At 38.7% G+C, this 19643-nt stretch overlaps 1 protein-coding gene and 1 pseudogene across 1 annotated transcript; one reads left to right on the forward strand and one right to left on the reverse strand.

The window, feature by feature from the left end:
- Positions 1–9271: 9271 nt before the first annotated feature.
- On the reverse strand, positions 9272–9755 carry LOC127185888 (U1 small nuclear ribonucleoprotein C-like; annotated as a pseudogene).
- Positions 9756–10402: 647 nt separating this feature from the next.
- Positions 10403–11038, forward strand: LOC127184701 (40S ribosomal protein S20-like). The gene is made up of 2 exons (XM_051141045.1): positions 10403–10415; positions 10653–11038. Exons 1-2 carry the CDS (start codon positions 10403–10405, stop codon positions 11036–11038), a joined length of 399 nt encoding a protein of 132 aa, XP_050997002.1.
- Positions 11039–19643: the final 8605 nt, after the last annotated feature.

Here is a 19643-nt window from a genome sequence, read left to right on the forward strand (position 1 = left end):
CCTGCTAATCAGATGCAGTGTGTGATCGGTGCTGCTATCTTGGATCTCCTTCACTTACTCTTTTAATAATGTTTATGAAATGCTTAGGTGCTGAGGATACTTGTAGTGTGTCAGTTTCTCCTCGTAGAACTGACACATTCTATCATAACAGTTTGAAAGCAAAAATATGTTCTGATAGGTCTGAGGAGATAGTTCAGCCATTAAAGGGTAGGCTCACAACCAAAAATATGTTCTTATAGAAGGACGTAGGGCATTTGTAAAGATAGTACATTGTTTTCTGTGGTTGTAGAAGAAGATTTGAAGGACTGGGATAATATTGGGAAAACATGGTGTCTAGGAAAGTAAGTTGGGGCTAGATCACTGAGATGTATGCTTTGCTTTGTGTTATTTTGTTTGTTTCTGGCTTGAAAATAGGAAGCTATGGAGGATTTAAAAGTGATATGTGCTCTCTGTTTACAAACTGATGTGCTTTAGAAAATAAATCTCAGTTTGATATAGATAGAGCAAGAAGAACTGGGCACAGAGAAAGAAACCACTTCAGAGGAAGCATTTAAAAAGGAACTAAAAAAAAAAAAAAAAAAAAGGAACTGAAAACCGGGTGTGGTGGTACATGCCTTTAATCCCATCACTCAGGGAGGCGGAGGCAGAGGCAGAGGCAGGTGGATTTCTGTGAGTTTGAGGCCAGCCTGGTCTACAAAGCAAGGACAGCCAAGGCTACACAGAAAAGTTCTGTGTAGAAAAAAAGGAACTAGAGACAGAAAAAGACAAGAAAGGAAAATAACTGCAGAGCTAAAATTAAATAATTAGCAATTAACTGAACATAGAGCTGTTTTAGGAATTTTAAGCCCAAGAGAAAATTACTACAATTGAAGAGAGTAAAACCACAGGATAAGGAAGGTGAGGTCTCAATTATAACATGTATATATTAATTAATTTCCTGCTGCCTAGGCCGAAAATGACCTATGGATGAGTTTATTTCTACTTACAGTTCCAGAAAGATAATACCCCAGGCTGGGAGAGGCAGAGTAGAAAGCTAGAGATCATAAATTTAACAGCAAGTATGAAGCAGAGAGAAAAATGGAAGTGAGGCAAGGCCATGAACTCTCACAGCCTGTCCTCAGTGACATACTTCAGCAAGACCACACCTCCTAAGGGTTACATTTCATCCCCCCAAACAGCACTACCAACTGAGGACCAAGTGTTCAAATACCTGACTCAGTATTGACAGACATTTCTCATTGAAACCACCATGACTGTTTATCTTCCCATTGCCAAAGGAGATTCTAGAACTCCATAGTGTCAAGACATGAGCTACATCTAAATAAGTACACAAAAGCTAATTCTTTTCAAATGATTCAAATAAGCTTTATTCAGACATGATTTTAAGAATTCCAAGTTTACATGTTCATAGCTGCTCTATACATAATAGCCAGAACATGGAAACAGCCTAAGTGTCCCTCAGTAGAAGAATGGACTAAGAAACTGTGGTATATTTACACAATGGAATACTACTCAGCTATTAAAAACGAGGAATTCCCGAAATTTGTGGACAAATGGATTGATCTAGAAATTATCATAATGAGTGAGTTCACCCAGAAGCAAAAAGAGACAAACGGTATATACTCACTTATATCAAAACACTAGTTCAAGGGATACGTACCATGAAAATCTTTACTTACCAAGAAAGTGGGTCAGAGGAGAGGATATCCAATTGAGACTTTAGGCAAGAGTAGCATGGAAGAAAGAGGAAATAGTAGGCCCCACAGGGTCCTGGAAACCTACAAGAAGAACTTTATGACAGGCAGATCTGGATCCTGGGGTCCTCCTCAAACTAAGGCACCAGCCAAGGAGAATATAGGCAGTAAGCTTTGAATCCCTACCAAGACCTAGCCGACGGACATGATACTCTCCACCGTTGAGTGGAGAGTGAGATCTGACTCTCACACGAACTCTGGTGCCCCTTTTCTGACCATGTCCCCTGAATGGGGAGACCTGGTGGCACTCAGAGGAAGGATAGCTAGTTACCAAGAAGAGACTTGATATTCTGAGAGCATATATAGGGGGAGGAGGTCTCCCTTGGTCACGGACATAGGGGAGGGGAGAAGGGGAGAAATGGGAGGGAGGGAAGAATGGGAAGAAACAGGGGAAAGGCTAACAATCGAGATGTAATATGAATAAATTAATAAAAAAAAACTTAAAAAGAAAGAATTCCAAGTTTAAGGAACATTTCTGCAATCAAGTTATTTCTTCAACAACTTTACAACCTTTTAAAAATCTTAATTATAAAAAAATACAACGATCAGTTTTATAACAGTTAGGGATTTTGGAATGGGATGGTACTATAGTGTGGAACTTGAATGTCCCTAGTGGTACTGCTAAGAGTGTCTCTGTTGTGAAATAGTAAAGCACTTCAGTAGGGCATACTGAAAGGTTTTTTTAAGATCTAAGGAATGTGTCTTTGAAGGGGCAATAGGACCCTTATCACTTCTCTTTTCTTTAGAAAAATTTAAAAGCTTTATTTATTTCTATCTTATGTGTATATGTGAGTGCCTAAATGCAAGCATGTGTATCATACACAAACCTAGTGCCAGCACAGGCCAAAAGAGGGTATCAGATTCTCAGAAACTCAAGTTACAGGTGGTTGTGAGATGCCATATGGGTTCTGTGAACTGCATTTGGGTCCTCTGCAAGAGTAACTAGTATTCTTAACCACTGAACCATCTTTCCAGTACCACTTTTTCTAGTATTGTCAATTGGTTCTTGATGGAAATGATTTTGTTCTCCTATATGCTCCAGTGCATGCTGCTTTGTCACAAGTCAAACAAACAAACAAAAAACAAAAAGCAAAAACAAAACAATAGGGCCACTCGATCATAGACTGGAACTTTTAAAGCCATGTGTCAAAACCACCTTTTTTCTTTGTACATTGATTATCTCAAGTATTTGTTGGACTGACAGAAATCTAGCACAGATACATTAGTGGTTAAAAACAGCATTAATCATTAAAATATAGTGGATTAATAATGCAGCACTGACTGTGGATTCTATTTGGCACACTGATACACACTGATATTGTGCTTTCCCTAGACTACAGAGCTCTGCTATAATTCTGGTAACAGCATTTTATGCTGCTGCATTGTTCTTTGAATAATGATATAAGAAATGATTGTGAAGGTCTGTGAGGAAATAGTCAGCCCTGAACACAGGGGCCAATGTTGCCTACAGGGAAGAGTTAGAAAATCAGGTTCCTTATTGCTGCTTGCTACTTGTGTTAATCTCTAGACAACCACTATGATAAGTTATCTTGTCCCTTAAATACCTATCTCCATTTATCTTTAAAATTCAATTAAAACTTAGAGCCTATTTCAATGGTTGCTGTGTCAGTTTAGTGATAAAACATGGGCCAAGTAGGTATGTGGAAGTTGGTTTATGATCAACATTAGCAACAGACTTACTTGTGTTGAGTGTGCTCAGTGTTGGTCCCTGTGGAGGCTATTGTGGACACAAGCTTTTCCACCATGTAGAAGGCAGTCTACCTCTATTTAGCCAACCTAGGTTTTTTTTCCCACACTTTATCCACATAGTGCCTCCCCCACCTCACACCTTCCTTGAAGCAATGGGAAAGTTGAAACTCTGTTGAGAGATACTAGTTGGTTTTTTTTTCTTTAAGGACACAGTGTCAGCTCTTGTATATTTGGAGGGGTATTGTTTAAGGATGATAAAGAGGTTTTGTTTACATTTATCTTGACTTTTCATTTACTAGCAAAATTGTATTCCCATATTTCCAGGTATGGCTAACCATCTCCTAAATGTCTTAGTTACCTTTCTATTGCTGTGGAGAGACTCCATGATCAAAACAACTTATAGAAGAAAGCATTCGATTTGGGATTCATGGGTCCAGAAGGCAGTACATTCCATGACCATCATCGTGGGGAGCTTGACAGGCAGGCAGGCATGCTGTTGAGGCAATAGCTGAGAACTTACATGTTGAGACAACAACTGTGAGGCTGAGTCAAAAAACCTTGAGGGAAAGAGAGAGAGGGAGAAAAGGAGTGAGAGAAAGTGAGCAAGTGAGCTAACTGGGAATGGCATGGGCTTTCGAAATCTCAACCGCCCCCCCCCCCACAGTAAATCCAACAAGGCCATACCTCCTTCAACAAAGACATGCTTCCTAACCTTTTCCAACTGGTTCTACCAAATGAGGACCAAGTATTCAAATATATGAGCCTATGTTGACCATTCTCTCAACATAAATAAAATCATTTTTAAAATATGTAAGAAAAAGGGTATCTTCTGCTAGGTTGGTTTTAAATATACTTCTTTCAATATTCTTGGGTGTATTATGCCCAGTTTCTATGGGATTTGGCGATCTGGGAGCAAATATGCTGATGCTATTTGATAGGCAGGTACTTAGGTTCTTGACTTTGTGATAGGAATGTAAGACAGCACAGAAAGGGCCATGGACCCCAAAGCCATGCCACTAAATAAACTGGATAATTCTGGTCCAAAACAACAAGACAAAAGGAAAAAAAGGAATCTGAACACTGAAAATTACATCTTCCATTAAAGGCTGATCTTGCTTTTACAGTAGGAGAATTGCTGTGAATACTCACACATTTCCCAAGAACTATCAAATTCTACCACTGTAAGAAGCTCTGGATTTTATAATAAAGATAGAAACAGACATTTATCTATCCCTAATCTAGAAAAGCATTTTCTAAGTTTTACCTTACCCTCAGAGGACTGTGGGTCTTGAAAATGGTTAACCATAAGAGGAAACCTACAAATGGCGTGACTTGGTTCACTCTCACTTGTATTAATTAAGGTGTGCTCACCTTTCATATATGTATCAGAGCTGAGTTTTGGAGCCAATATTAGCTGGTGATGGTGCATTTGTAGCAATTATAGGTTAATTTCCTTTTCTAATTTGATTTCACTTACATTGTTTCTTCCTCATGAGTATTCTTTGAGGATAACAGCTTTCCTAGAAACTCCTTACCTCCTGACATATTTTTTGTATGAATTAACCAATCCTGTATTTAACTCAATAGAAACAGTTCAGTACATTTTCTTAATTGTGTGAAAATAGATTTGCTTTTTCTTAGTAATAAAGAATTCTTTCCCTACGATGCTAAAAATCCAACTTCCTAATTTCTTTGCTATCATTAAACACCTAAATAATTATCTATGAAAAGTTATCCACAAGAGTGGAGAAACTGATTATGAAACCTGTCTCAAATGGGACTTGTGTGTGTGTGTGTGTGTGTGTGTGTGTGTGTGTGTGTGTGTGTGTGTGTGTGCTGGTGCCTGTAGAGGCCATAAGAGGGTATTGGATCCTCTGGATCTGGAGTTACAGAGGTTGTGAGCCACCTGAGTGTACTGAGAACTGAACTGTAGTCCTCCTGAAAATCAGGAAGTGCTCCGAACTGCTGAGCCATCTCTCCACCTCTGAGATCTACTTGATGTTTTTGTAGCCTATAAACACCTGTCTGACCTTATGTGCATATGCACATAACCCACACAACCCAAACCATCTCATAGGGTTAATGAAACTAAACAACTGGCCAGGTGAGTTGTCCAAAGTTGACATGGGGTGGGATGAGGATGTAGCTTAACTGGTAGAATAGTGGCTAACTATACCTAAAATCCCTGGGCTCAATTGCCAGCAGTATATAAACAAAGTATGGCAGTGTACGCCCATAACCCTAGTGTTTGAGAGATGGTGTTAGAAGGATGAGGAATTCAAGATTATCTTTTGCTGGTTTGAAGTCAGTCTGGGCTTTAGGAGATTCTGTCTCAAAAATATACAAAGTTGGCATATGTTGTGTGATCCAAAGGAAAAAGAGCTATTGTATGGTCACTTGTTGCTCAAAACCAGTCATGGTTGAAATGGTTCCCCCAAATTGGCAACAGATTTCCTTATTTCCACTGATACATGTGCTAGACTTTAGCAGAAGAATGTGCTTTATTCAAGGTGGCTGTGATGATGCCTCAGGCAGTTTTGGAACAGTTTTTCTGGGAACCAAAAATAAATAGGCTGTTCTTGAAGTCATTTATTTCTTTCACAGAAACAATATATGCAGTGCTTAATTGAGTGTATAAGTCTTTATTTGTAGAGGGATTTGTCAAGCATTATCTCAAAAGAGACATTTTCAAACAAGAAATGGTCAACACCTTGTAATAAAAAGGAACAATGCTTACATCCACTGCACATGGACTTTGTAGATATGTGTATTAATTATTGACATTTTTGACCACTGACTACAAGTAGGAAACAATTATTATCAGTATTATTGACTGAGAGCATCTTTATATTTCTATTAATTTTAACTCATTTAAGAAATGAGTTAGTTTCCCTTATTTTATTAACACTGTTTTGTATTATGTGGGAAGTTAACACTCTTCTACCTTCTTAAAATAAAGATATTTTCCTGCTTATATATTTAAGAATGGCAGAGTATTATCTACCAAAAAGCACTGCCTTCTCCAGTTTATTTACTTAATGCTACATTCTATAGCTACAGCGATGAAGCAGAGGACCAGGTGTACCAAATAGAGTTTGGGACTGGAGAGATGGCTCAGTGATTCAGAGTCCTGGCTACTTTCCCAGAAAACCCAGGTTTGATTCTCAGCAACCACATGCTAGCTCACAATCATCTGTAACTCCAGGCCAGGGGGATCTGATGTTCCCTTGGGCCTCCTTGGGCACTGCACATATGTGGGTACACACATATATATGCAGGCAAAACACCTATACACATAAAATAACAAAATGTAGTCAGAAAGAGTTCAGTTTAGAGGGCTTCTTATTTCCCATTTCCAGAATGCAACTTACTCTTTCCCATCTCTGTTTTTTTACTTCTGTCCTAAAAGAGCTTCTTTTCCATCTATCTAAATCTTACTCAATCTCTTAGAGTTAGGTCAAATGTTTTCTTGACAAATTCTTTCCAAAACATTTCAGACACTGTCTCATTTATATAAATTCTTATGTAATGAATTAATTCACATTTCATCTTGTTTTATCTGTTTAATAGATAGGAGATCCCTTGTGTAAGGTGGGCATAAAGTAGAGTGATGTATCTTATGTTGCTGACAGTAATTTGCTTGCTGTGCTTTTCCCCTAGGAAGTGGTTTGAAAACTCAAACAGTGATTCCAAGCAATAAGATGAGAGAATGGCTTCCAGGAACTGTATTTAGAAGGGCAGGTAAGTACAATTTAGTAAAGAGAAAAGGTGGAGGGAGATATTCCAAAGAGATGTTGAGTAGAGGACAGGTAGGGAAGAAATGAGGATCATGGCAGAGTACATGATATAGGAATGAACATTGTCACTGTAAAAGCCTGCCAAAAAGATGGGTGGTTTATGGGGCATACTGGTGTATTAGTCTCCAGAAGTAAGCACAACATTTGACCAATGTTTCTCTTTCTTATTGGCTGCTTTGCCTCTTCTGAGACAGGCTGTGCTACATACATTTTTTAGAGTTCACTTCTATTCTGCTTCTTTTTGTCCCTATCTGATTTAAATGATTATTTATGTAGAATATTTGGCAAGGGACTCAGAAATTTGATTTCATCATGGGAAAACTTGGAAATGACCCTCCCATAAGATAAAATGTTCTTAGATTATGCGTCCTAGGGGGGAAAAAAAGGTTATGATCATTTGCTTTCTGTTTAGCTGTAGTAAAAACCATGACCAAAAGCAACATGGAGAAGAAATGGCTTATTTAAGCTTGCAGGTTTATAATCCATCACCAAGGTAAGCTGAGGGAGAAACTCAAAGCAGGGACTAGGAGCAGAAACCATGGAGAAAAGCAGGTTACTGGCTTGCTTGGGCTCATGCTCAGCCATCTTTCTTATACAACCCAGGACCACTTGCCTGAGGATTATATCATCAACAGTCATTTAGGTCCTCCTTCATCAATTATCAATCAAGAACTCTTCTATAGGCCAATCTAATGGAGGTGATTCTTCAGTTGAAGTGCCCTCTTTCCAGATGCTCAAGTTGACAACCAAGATTATCTACCACCGAGGCAAAGTTTCAACTGGGAACATAGGAACAGCTATTGGTGGGTAACTAAGCGTTGCATCTGTTCATCTTCTGAGGAAATGAGGCTTGTATTGTTATTAAAGGAGAACATGGTATCTTACTTTCTTATTGCCCTGAGCACCATAATGAAGAACACACATGAGCTATTTCTTTTTTTGAAACTAAAACAGCTGATAGCTTTATTTTCACATTCACAATAAAAGTGAAAACTGTACTTGAATTTTTTTATTATATTTCTTTTTTACATATATATTTATATTATGACATATATGACATAAACTACACACAGCAGGAAGAACCATGAAACATTCAGGAAGTATATATATATGTTACATTCATAGTGATTTGAGTATTTGTATTTGGCAAACTTGAAAACATATTTCCTATCTTGGTGAGTCTAAACTTCTGAATGAAAATCAATATCTATCATATCTCATCTCTCTTAACTTAAAACATCTATCTAGACGTAAAAACATCTTAACCTCTAAACAACTAAGCTTCATTGTAATACAAAACTATCTGATCTTCAACTTCATCAGAGACTTGAGAAGGAATAAAACTTAATTACCTGAATGAACAGGAAGTACAGTTTAGCAGCTTTCAAAATGAAAAAATGACAGTGACAGTTTACTACTACCTGAACAGTCACCAAAGCTCTATAACGTTGGAGCATCATCTTCAGCCTTCTGGTCCAATATATCTGACAGACATAATTGCAAGGCAGGAACTGTTAGGAACTTGCTTATCCTGTCTTGGCAGAGTTCAGCTGTCAACTCTGCCTGCACCCAAGCTTGTCCATTTTTAGGCAGGATTCTGTCTGTGGTAGAAATGAGGACATTTTTCCCAGTCACTCGTTTGCCATATTTTAAGCCAACTCCATAAGGAGGTTCTTTGAAGCTCATCATCTTCTTTGAGGCAGGATGGGTGTTACCAGGAGTTAACTTCTCTTTTCAAAGAACCTTCCAAATAATAAAAATATCTTTAAATGCCATATTCTGTGGATCTCTGAGGCTTTTGAAGGCCTTATTTAATTATTTTACCTTCTATATCTATAGAATCATATCTATCTGTACTTTTTTTTCCTACCACTTCTCCCCTCAAAAACTATTCTTTTGGGAAGGGGGAAGTTTTCTTGTCATGCAGCTAGAAAACCCTCAGGCTCAGCACTGTGATCTCCTGTGGAAACAGAACAAGAAATACAAAACTGATAAAGGGCCTTTCTGCTCTTATCTGTCTTGACAAGTCATGCCAGGACAAGCGAGCACCATCATAGGACAAACAGGAGGTCTGTCTCATCAATGGAGGCCCAGGCATCATGAGCATATGGCCTCCCATGGGTGGCCTCATTCCAGGAGCAGATACAATAGGCATCATCCCAGGGGGAGGAGGGCCCATCACTGGCATCATAGGAGGGCCTTCCATGTGGAGTCCAGGCATCATGCCAGGATGAAGAGGGCCCAGGAGACTGGGGGGAGGTGGGATCATGGCCCCTGCAGAAGGAGGAGCAGAGACTGGATCTGGAGGTATCTTTCCTTGTTGAAAAGCAGCAGTTGTTTTGTCAACCAGGCTCTGGGCCTGCTCCTCCTTCCATTTCTGGTAGTAGTCTTTCATATTCTCTTTGTGTTTCCTACCACTGCAGTGTGTCTTCCTCATAGACAGAGAATCATGGGTAAGATATGTATCACAGTAGTCACAATACAACTTAGACATATTGTTCCACAAGCTGTTGGCTACCCAGTTCCATATGAGTTCCATTTTTCCAAAAGGGATGTTGCCAATCTCAGGAAATGAATCAGAAAAAGCTATGGAGACTTAAGAAACTAGAGTTGTGAATCAATAATCTTCTATTTACTAAGTTAAAGAAATTGCTACATAGATTTGGTAATATGAATTAAATATAAATTCATTTACTCTGAGAAAATCCAAAAGTAAATAATTATAGACACTATCCACACTCATCAAATTTTATTTGGTTGGGTACCACCAATAAGAACTTTTATGATAACTGACAATGAGAAATTAAATTCTTAATGGTACAAAGAGATACAGAATATTTTCCATTGTGTGGTATTAGGAATATATAAATTATAAAACATCTTTTCCTTAAAGCATTACTTAAAAGGGTTTTCCTATTTAATACTATTTTAACATGGCTGAATAATATGACATATGCCTACCCTTCATGAATGAATGAAAGAATTCTTCAAACAAATATTTGTTGAGAACTTACTATGTACCAGGCACTATTCGTATAGTTGAGAACACAGTGGTGAATAAGGAAAAGAATGTAGGGCTGGAGAGTTGGGGAGGTACTTGCTGCTCTTCCAGAGGAATAAAGTTTGATTCCTAGCATCCGCATGCCAGCTCATAGTCAGCTGTAGCTCTAGTTTCAGGGAATCTGATGCCCTTTTCTGGCCTTGGTAGATACCAGGCACACACATAATATACATATATGCATGTAGGCAACATAGCCATAAACTTAAAATATGATAATAACATTTTTGTTTTTAAAGAAAATAACATCGCTTTCTGAGAGCGGTGGTGCATGCAGCGGAGCTCTGTTCACTCTGCTCCTGTCCTGACTCACCGCTGTTCGCTCCTGCTGAGCAACAAGTCAGTCAGGAAGCCGCGCCACAGCCTTGGCCTTTAAAGATATCGGAAAGACGCCCGTGGAACCTGAGGTGTCCATTCACCGAATTCGAATCACGCTCACCAGCCGCAACATAAAGTCACTGGAGAAGGTGTTTGCCGACTTGATCAGAAGCGCAAAGGAAAAGAATCTGAAAGTGAAAGGACCGGTGCGCATGCCTACCAAGACACTGAGAATCACTACAAGAAAAACTCCTTGTAGTGAAGGTTCCAAGACTTGGGATCGTTTCCAGATGAGAGTCCACAAGCGACTCATTGACTTACACAGTCCTTCTGAGATTGTTAAGCAGATTACTTCCATCAGTATTGAGCCAGGAGTGGAAGTTGAAGTCATTGACGCCTAAGTCAACTATTTTAATAAATTGGCTTAACTGGTAAAAATAAATAAATAAACAAACAAATAAATAAATGAAGGAAGGAAGGAAGGAAGGAAGGAAGGAAGGAAGGAAAAAAAACATCTAAGATGGCACTGGTACAGGGTTCTGATCCTAATTCCTTAGGTGGCAGAAGCAGTAGTACAATAAATTCAAGGTCTGAATGGGCTAGAGTGAGTTCAAGGCCACCCTAAACAACTTAGTCACCTCTGTCTCAAGAAGTTAAAAGAAGCCCTGGGGTATAGCTCAGTGGTAGAACACTTGCTTAGCACATGGGTGGCTGTAGGTTTAATTCCTAGTAACACACATGTGCACACACATACACACATATGCACAGTGCTTTCATGAAGTTTATTTTGAATAATACCTCCTTATTTTGTTGATATTTTATCAGAATATATTTGTAGTATGCTGTACTAGGTTACTTTTTTAATTTTTAAAATTAATTAATTAATTAACTTTACATCCTGGCCATATCCCCCTCCCTCCTCACCTGCCAGTCCCACCTCCCTCTCTATTCCCTTTTTCAAAAGAAAAGGTGAGCACCCCTACTCACCCACCCTACCTCATTAAGACATATCAGGACTGAATTCATCCTCTTGCTTGTGGCCTGACAAGGCAGTCCCATCAGAGAGAAGTGATTGAAAATCAGGCAACAGAGTCCATGCCAGAGACAGCTCTCACTCCCCTTACTGATGGACTCACACGAAGCCTGAGCTGCCCATCGGATATATCTATGTAAGGACAGAGGTCCAGTCTATGCATGGTCATTGGTTGATGCTTCAGACTCCATAGGCCTCTCTGGGGGCCCTGTTTGGTTGGTTCTGTTGGTCTTCTCGTGAAGCTCCTGTAGCCTCCATGTCCTTTTATCCTTCCTCCCACTTTCTACTAACCTCCCTATGTGTGGGGAGCCAAGACCATAGCCAGCAAGAATCTCGGACCTTGGCATAAAACATTGAGTGGACCTGGGGCAGGCTGCCTTGTGACCTCTTTCCCTCCTTGCCTCAGGGTACAATCCAGAAGGCTGCCTTGCGACCTCCTCCCCTCCCTCAAGGTACTCTCCAGCTGTTCTCAGTATTCCTGGAATTACAGAGGTCTTCAGAGGACGAGCGAAACAAAGTCTATAGATAACACCTTGTGGTTCCAGATGCCTAACAATTCCACCCAGCCCCAGAACCACAGGGGCCCTTGCCCTGCCAAACTTCCTGATATCTTGCAAAAACCACCCACCCGGATCACCCCACTCAGCCTCCTGCTTCAATGGTACATATTTGCCTGTGAGAAAATAAAATTTTGTCAGCTTGATCAGACTCCTTGACTTGCTGTCCGTTCTTCGCATCTCTTGTCCCCTATTATCTCCCTAGAGGTCCGAGGGTCCCAGTTGATTGTCCAGCGGGTCTGGACACCTATGCTTCACCCAATGTTTACCAGTGAGACTCAGCATCTGTTTCCAACCGTTGCTGGGAGGAGTCTCTTAGAGGACAACTGTGCTAGGCTCTTGTCTGCAAGCATAGCAGAGTGTCATTAATATTGTCAGGGGTTTTCTCTCTCCCATGGGATAGGATTCAGGTTAGGCCAAGTATTTGTTGGACATCCCTCCAATCTCAGGTCTGTGTATTGTAGTGTGGTTATCCTGTATTATGTGGCTAATATCCACTTACAAGTGAGTATATACCATGCTTGCCTTTCTGGGTCTGGGTTACCTCAGTCAGGATGATCTTTTCTAGTCCTATCCATTTGCCTGCACATTTCAAAATTTCCTTGTTTTTAATAACTGTGTAGTATCCCATTGTACAAATGTACCACAGTTTCCTTATCCATTATTCGGTTGATGGAACAGGTAGATTGTTTCCAAATTCTGGCTATATGTTTATAGCTGCTATAAACATAGTTGAGCAAATGTCCTTGTTGTATGGTGGAGCATCTTTTGGGTGTATGCCCATGAGAGTGGTATAGCTGGGTCTTGCGGTAGGGCTATTCCCACATTTCTGAGGATGCACCAGATTGATTTCCAGAGTGGCTGTACCAGTTTGCACTCCCACCAGCAATGGAGGAGTGTTCCCCTTTCTCCACACCCTTGCCAGCATGTGCTGTCACTTGAGTTTTTGATCTTAGCCATTCTAGCAGATATAAGACAGAATCACAGGGTTATTTTGATTTGCATTTCCCTGATGACTAAGGACATTGAGCATTTTATCCAGTGCTTTTTGGACATTAAATATTCCTCTTTTGATAATTCTCTGTTTAGGTCTGTACCCCCATTTTTAATTGGGCTATTTTGTTTGTTGGTATTTGATTTTTTTGAGTTCCTTATATATTTTGGATATTAGCCCTTTGTAAGATGTAGGATTGATAAAGATGGTTTCCCAATCTATAGACTGATTATTCATTCTATTGACAGTGTCTTTTGCTTTACAGAAGCTTTTCAGTTTCATGAGGTCTCATTTATTAATTGTTGACCTTAGAGCTTGAGCTGTTGGTGTTCTGTTCAGGAAAGTGTCTCCTGTGCCAATGAGTTCAAAGCTCTTCCCCACATTTTCTTCTACATACATTTAGTGTGTCTGGTTTAGGTTGAGGTCTTTGATCTACTTGGACTTGAGTTTTGTGCAGAGTGATAAATATAGATCTGTTTGCATTTTTCTACATGTAGACATCCAGTTAGACCAACACCATTTGATGAAGATGCTATCTTTTATACCCATTGTATGGTTTTGGTTTCTTTGTCAAAAATCAAGTGTCCATAGGTGTGTGGGGTTTTTTTGGGAGGGGGGAAGAGATGTCTTTGATTCAATACCATTGATCAGCCAGTCTATTTCTATGCCAGTACTATGCAGTTTTTATTACTATTGCTCTGTAGTATAGCTTAAAGTCAGAGATGGACATACTTCTAGAAGTTCAATTGTTATATAGGATTGTTATAATTCTTCTGGGCTTTTGCTTTCCATATGACGTTTACAGGTGTTCCTTTAAGTTCTATAAAAAATGGTGTTGGTATTTTGATGGGGATTGCATTGAATCTGTAGATTGCTTTGTGTAAAGTGGCTATTTTGACCATGTTAATCTTACTGATCCATGAGCATGAGAGATCTTTCCATCTTCCGATATCTTCTTCAATTTCTTTCTTTAGAGACTTGAAGTTCTTATCATTCAGGTTTTTCACTTGCTTGGTTAGTGTTATACCAAGATACTTTATATTACTTGTGGCTATTGTGAAGGTTGTGGTTTTCCTGATTTCTTTCTCAGTCTGCTTGTCATTTGTATACATGAGGGCTACTGATTTTTCAAAAAATAAATCTTGTATCTAAGCACTTTGCTGAAGGTTTGTATCACCTGTAGGAGTTTGCTGGTGGAATTTGGGGGGGGGTCACTTATATATACTTTGATATCATCAGAGAATCATGATTCTTTGACTTCTTCCTTTCTGGTATGGATCCCTTTGATCTCTTTTAGTTGTCTTATTTCTCTAGCTAGAAGTTCAATTGCTACATAGAAGAAATATGGAGAGAGTGGGCAGCCTTGTCTTGTTTCAGATTTTAGTGGAATTGCTTTGAGTTTCTCTCCATTTAATTTGATGTTGGTTCTCGGCTTGCTGTATATTGCCTTTATTGTGTTTAGCTATGGGACTTGTATCCCTGATCTCTCCAAGACTTTCATCTTGAAGGGGTGCTGAACTTTGTCAAAGATTTTTTTCTACATTTAATGAGATGATCATGTGTTTTTTCTTTCAGTTTGTTTATATGATGGATTACATTGATGGATTTTTGTATATTGAATCATCCCTGTATCCCTGGGATGAAGAGTACTTGATCATGGTGGATGATGCATTTGATGTGTTCTTGGATTCAGTTTGGGAGTATTTTATTGAATATTTTTGCATCAATGTTCATGAATTCTGAAATTCTTTTTCTTTGTTGAGTCTTTGTGTGGTTTAGGTATCAGAGTGAATGAGTTTGGCAATGTTCCTTCTGTTTTTATGTTATGGAATGTATTGATATTGAAGTGTATTGATATTAGTTCTTCTTTGAAAGTCTAGAAGAATTCTGTGCTAAAATTATCTGGCCCAGGGCATTTTTGTTTGGGAGACTTTTGATGACTGTCTCAATTTCCTTAGGGGTTATAGGATTGTTTAAACTGTTTATTTGATCTTGTTCTAACATTGGTAGGTGAAATATACCAAGAAAAGCATTCATTTCTTTTACATTTTCAAATTTTATAAAATACAAACTTTTGAAGTAAGACCTAAAATGATTCTTTGAATTTCCTCATTGTCTGTTGTTATGTACCCCCATTCATTTATGATTTTGTTAATTTGGATACTCTCCCTCTGGCTTCTCGTTAGTTTTGCTAGGATTTTGTTTATCTTGTTGATCTTAAAGAACCAGCTCTTGGTTTCATTGATTGTTCTCTTTGTTTCTAATTTATTGATTTGAAACCTGGGTTTGTTTATTTTTTGCCATCTACTCCTCTTGGGTGTCTTTGCTTCTTTTATTTCTAAGACTTTCAGGTGAGCTATTAAATTGATAGTATGAGATCTCTTCAATTTCTTTATGAAGACACTTATTGCTCTGAACTTTCTTCTTAGATTTGCTTTCATAGTATCCCATAAGTTTTGGTATGTTGTGCCTTCATTTTCACTAAATTTTAGGAAGTTTTTAATTTCTTTTTTGATTTCATCCCTGACCTAGTGGTCATTGAGCAGGGAGTTGTTCAGTTTCCATGAGTGTAGGCTTTTAAAATTTTTTCTGTTGTTGAGGTCTGGATTTGATCTGATAAAGAACAATGGGTTAATTCACTTTTCTTGTATTGGGTGATGTTTTCTTTGTGACTGACTATATGGTCTATTTTGGAGAAGGTTCCATGCAAAGCTATGAAGAAAGTATATTTTTCTCTGTTTGGGTGAAAAATTCTGTAGACATCTATTAATCTATTAGGTCCATTTGATTCATGACCTCTGTTAGTTTCATTATTTCTCTATTTGGTTTCTGTCTTGATGATTTCTCTTTAGTGAGAGTGGGGTGTTGAGTTCTCTCACTATTAATGTGTGGGGATAGATGTGTGAGTTCCGCTTTAATAATGTTTCTTTTACAAATGAGGGTGCCCTTGTATTTGGAGAATAGATGTTCAGAGTTAATATGTCTTCTTTTTGGATTTTTTCTTTGATGGGAATGAAGTGCTCTTCCCCATATCTTTTGATTAATTATGGTTGTAAGTCTATTTTACTAAGTAGTAGAAAGGTTACTATAGTTTACTTCTTGGGTTTGTTTGCTTGGAAAAACTTTTTTTTAGCTCTTTACTCTGAGGTAATGTCTATCTTTGTTGCTAAGGATTGTTTCTTGTATGCAGCAGAAGGTTCCATCCTGTTTACATATCCATTCTGTTAGCCTGTGTCTTTTCACTGGAGAGTTGAGTCCATTGATATTGATAGATACTAGTGACCAATGATTGTTAGCTAATTTTATTGTGGTGTTGGTGGTGATAGTGTGTTGTAGTCATGTCTTCTTGCGGTTTTGCTTTTGTGAATTTATCTATATCCTATGTTTTCTTGGGTGTAGTTTACCTCATTGGGTTGGAGTTTTCCTTCTCATATCTTCTGCAGAGCTCAGTTGATGCATAGATATTGTTTAAATTTGGTTTTGTCATGGAATATTTTGTTTTCTCTCTCTATGGTGGTTTGAAAGCTTTGCTGAGTATGGCAGTCTGGGCTGGCATCTGTGGTCTCTTAGTGTCTTTATTACACTTGCCCAGGCCCTTCTGTCTTTCATAATCTCTTTTGAGATGTCTGGTATGATTCTGATAGGCCTACCTTTATATGTTACTTTACCTTTTTCTCTTGCTGCTTTTAATATTTTTCTTTGTTCTGTAATTCAGTGTTTTTACTATTATGTGGAGGAGGAATTTCCTTTCTGGTCCAGTCTATTTGGTGCTCTGTAACCCTATTGTATGTTTATATTTTTGGTTGTAAGCCTAGCCTTTAATGGCTGAGCCATCTCTCTAGCCCCCTAGTGTATGTTTAAAGTCATTTCTTTCTTTAGGTTGGGAGAATTTTTCTTCTATTATTTTATTGAAAATATTTTCTGGTTGTTGGAGCCTGGAATCTTCTTTTTCCTCTACTCCTATTATTCTCTTCTATTCCTATTATTCTTAAGTTTCATCTTTCATGGTGTCTTTGATTTCTTAGATGTTTTGTGTCAAGTTTTTTTATTTAATATTTTATTTGACAGATGTATCAATTTCTTCCATTGTATCTTTTTGCACTTGAGATTATCTCCTACTTCTCTTCTATTATGCTGGTGATGTTTATCTCTGTGGTTTCTGTTCACTTCTCTAAGTTTTCCATCTCCAGGATTTTCTAGATTTGTGTTTTCTTTATTGATTGTAATTCCATTCAGGTTTTGAACCATTTTATTCATTTCCTTCACCTGATTAATTGTATTTTCCTGTATATCTTTGATGGCCTCTATTTGTTTGATTGTATTTTCTTGTATTTCTTTGAAGGATTTATTACTTTCCTCCGTAAATGCCTCCAACAACTTCATAAGCAGTGGTTTAAGGTCCTTTTTCTGTGTTTCAGCTGCATTAGAGTATCCAGTGTGTGTTTGTGTGTGGGGGGGGATGTTCTGATGGATCTATATTGCCCTGGGTTTTGTTGATTGTGTTCTTACAGTGACCTTTAGCTCTCTGGATGTCAGTGGTATTGGCTGTTTGTTTCTGAAACGTGCTTAGTTTCTCAGGCTTTTGTGATCCAGTGAGGTCCTGCATGTCTCCTCAAGACAGCCATCTGGTAGAGCTGAATCAAAGCTGGATCTGTACGTCTCTGGAGTCAGGAGTTCTTTTCAAGATTGTGGGGGAAGTCCAGAACAAGGTGAATGGACATGCACGATGACATTTTGAAGTTAGCTATGCAGCAGGTTTCTATCCAAGAAGACACTGTGCTCCTGGCACTCAGATACAGCTGACCTGTGCCATTTTGAACTCTGGCCCCTGTATGCTCCTATTGTCCATCTGGTATCTCTAGGGGGACCAGTGGAACCACTTATTAGACATTAGGATGCCTTCCCTGGGATCCAGAGGTTGCCTTTTGGAAATCAGGAGGAATCTTAGGTCTGGATGCTGGAGGAGAGCACTCTTGGCACTATGAACCTTATCTTGAGTAGGTAAAAAAATGCTGAGTGGGTGCTGCAAGTCCTGGACCACACATAAGTGACTCATAGACCTGGATGTCAGGGGGTGGTAAGTCAGGAGTGGCTGGAACTATGCACCCCATTTTCCAAGATGTCCTCTCCCATCTGGGAAATACCAATGTCGGTGTTTTTGCGTCAGCTGCCAGGTCCTAATATTTCTTGGTTTCTGAATGTTCTAATTCCTCTAAGTTGTCTTCCATTTCTGATAGTGTATGTTTATCAAGTTTATTGGTGAGACTTTCTACTGAATTCCTATTTCATTCAGTTTGTTATTTGTATTTTTTAAAAATTTATTTAGCAGCCTATTTGTATCCTCTTTAATTTTAAAAATGTTATAATTATTCTTTTAAACTTTTTATGCATTTTAATTAAAATATAATCACATCATTTTCACCTTTCCCTTTCTTCCCTCAGAAACATGTATATCATAGCTCCTGCATCTGTGGCTCAGAGAACATTGAAGAAGCAAGGACAAAAAGATTGCAAGAGCCAGGGTACCAATATATCTGCTGGAAAACAGCCTCTCCTAGAAATGACTGCATATAGATCACCCGAACAATGCCAATATCAACAGGGACATTAACAGAGAAGGGAGGAAATCTCATGGGGTCCCACCACCAAAGAACTGCAAGCAATGAATGGCAGCAGAGAGAAGAAGAATGAGTGTCTCCCAGGGATGAGACCCCTAATAGGTTATAATTATTCTTCTGAAAAATTTTGTCTGGGATTTCAAGTAATTCACATTTTTAAAGAGTGTTTACTGTGGTGCCTTTAGTATTGAGCATACTGCTTTGACATTTTAGTGTTTCTTAATGTTTCTGTGTTGGTACTTCTGCATCAGTTATAATTTTTAGAAAACCTCCTGTGTTTCTTCAATGGAAGCATTTGCAATGTTCTAGTGGTGCGAGGTTAACGTAGGGTTGAGGTACATAGTGCAGGAGTTAAATCCTCATCCTTCATGCTCAAGGTGCAGGGTGTCATTTCTTACAGTTTTGGATTGAGTTTCTGGTTTGCTCTAAGTTCAGCATTGAAGTTCTCAGTTGCTACATGGCTGCTGTCTGGAGCAGTTGATAGCATCCTGATGGTCACTCTCCAGCTACCCTGTTCTGGCTTTTGTGTTTTTCTTTTCCTTTTTCTTTTTAAGGAAAAGAGGGTCTTGCTACATAGTCCTGGCTGGACTGGTACTCATTATGTAAACACAAGCTGACCTTAAACTTGTGGCAGTCTTCCTGCTTCTGTCTACTGAATGCTGAAATTACAGATGTTAACCAGTAGATACAGCTAAAATTAGTACTTTATATTACTTATGTATACAGATGAACAGAGGAAACTGAGAGAATTACAAAAGAGGGGTACAAAGAAGTTTTGCAAGATACAGATAACTACTTTAAGAT

This window comes from Acomys russatus, chromosome X (assembly GCF_903995435.1).
Source record: "Acomys russatus chromosome X, mAcoRus1.1, whole genome shotgun sequence".
Lineage (NCBI taxonomy): Eukaryota > Metazoa > Chordata > Mammalia > Rodentia > Muridae > Acomys > Acomys russatus.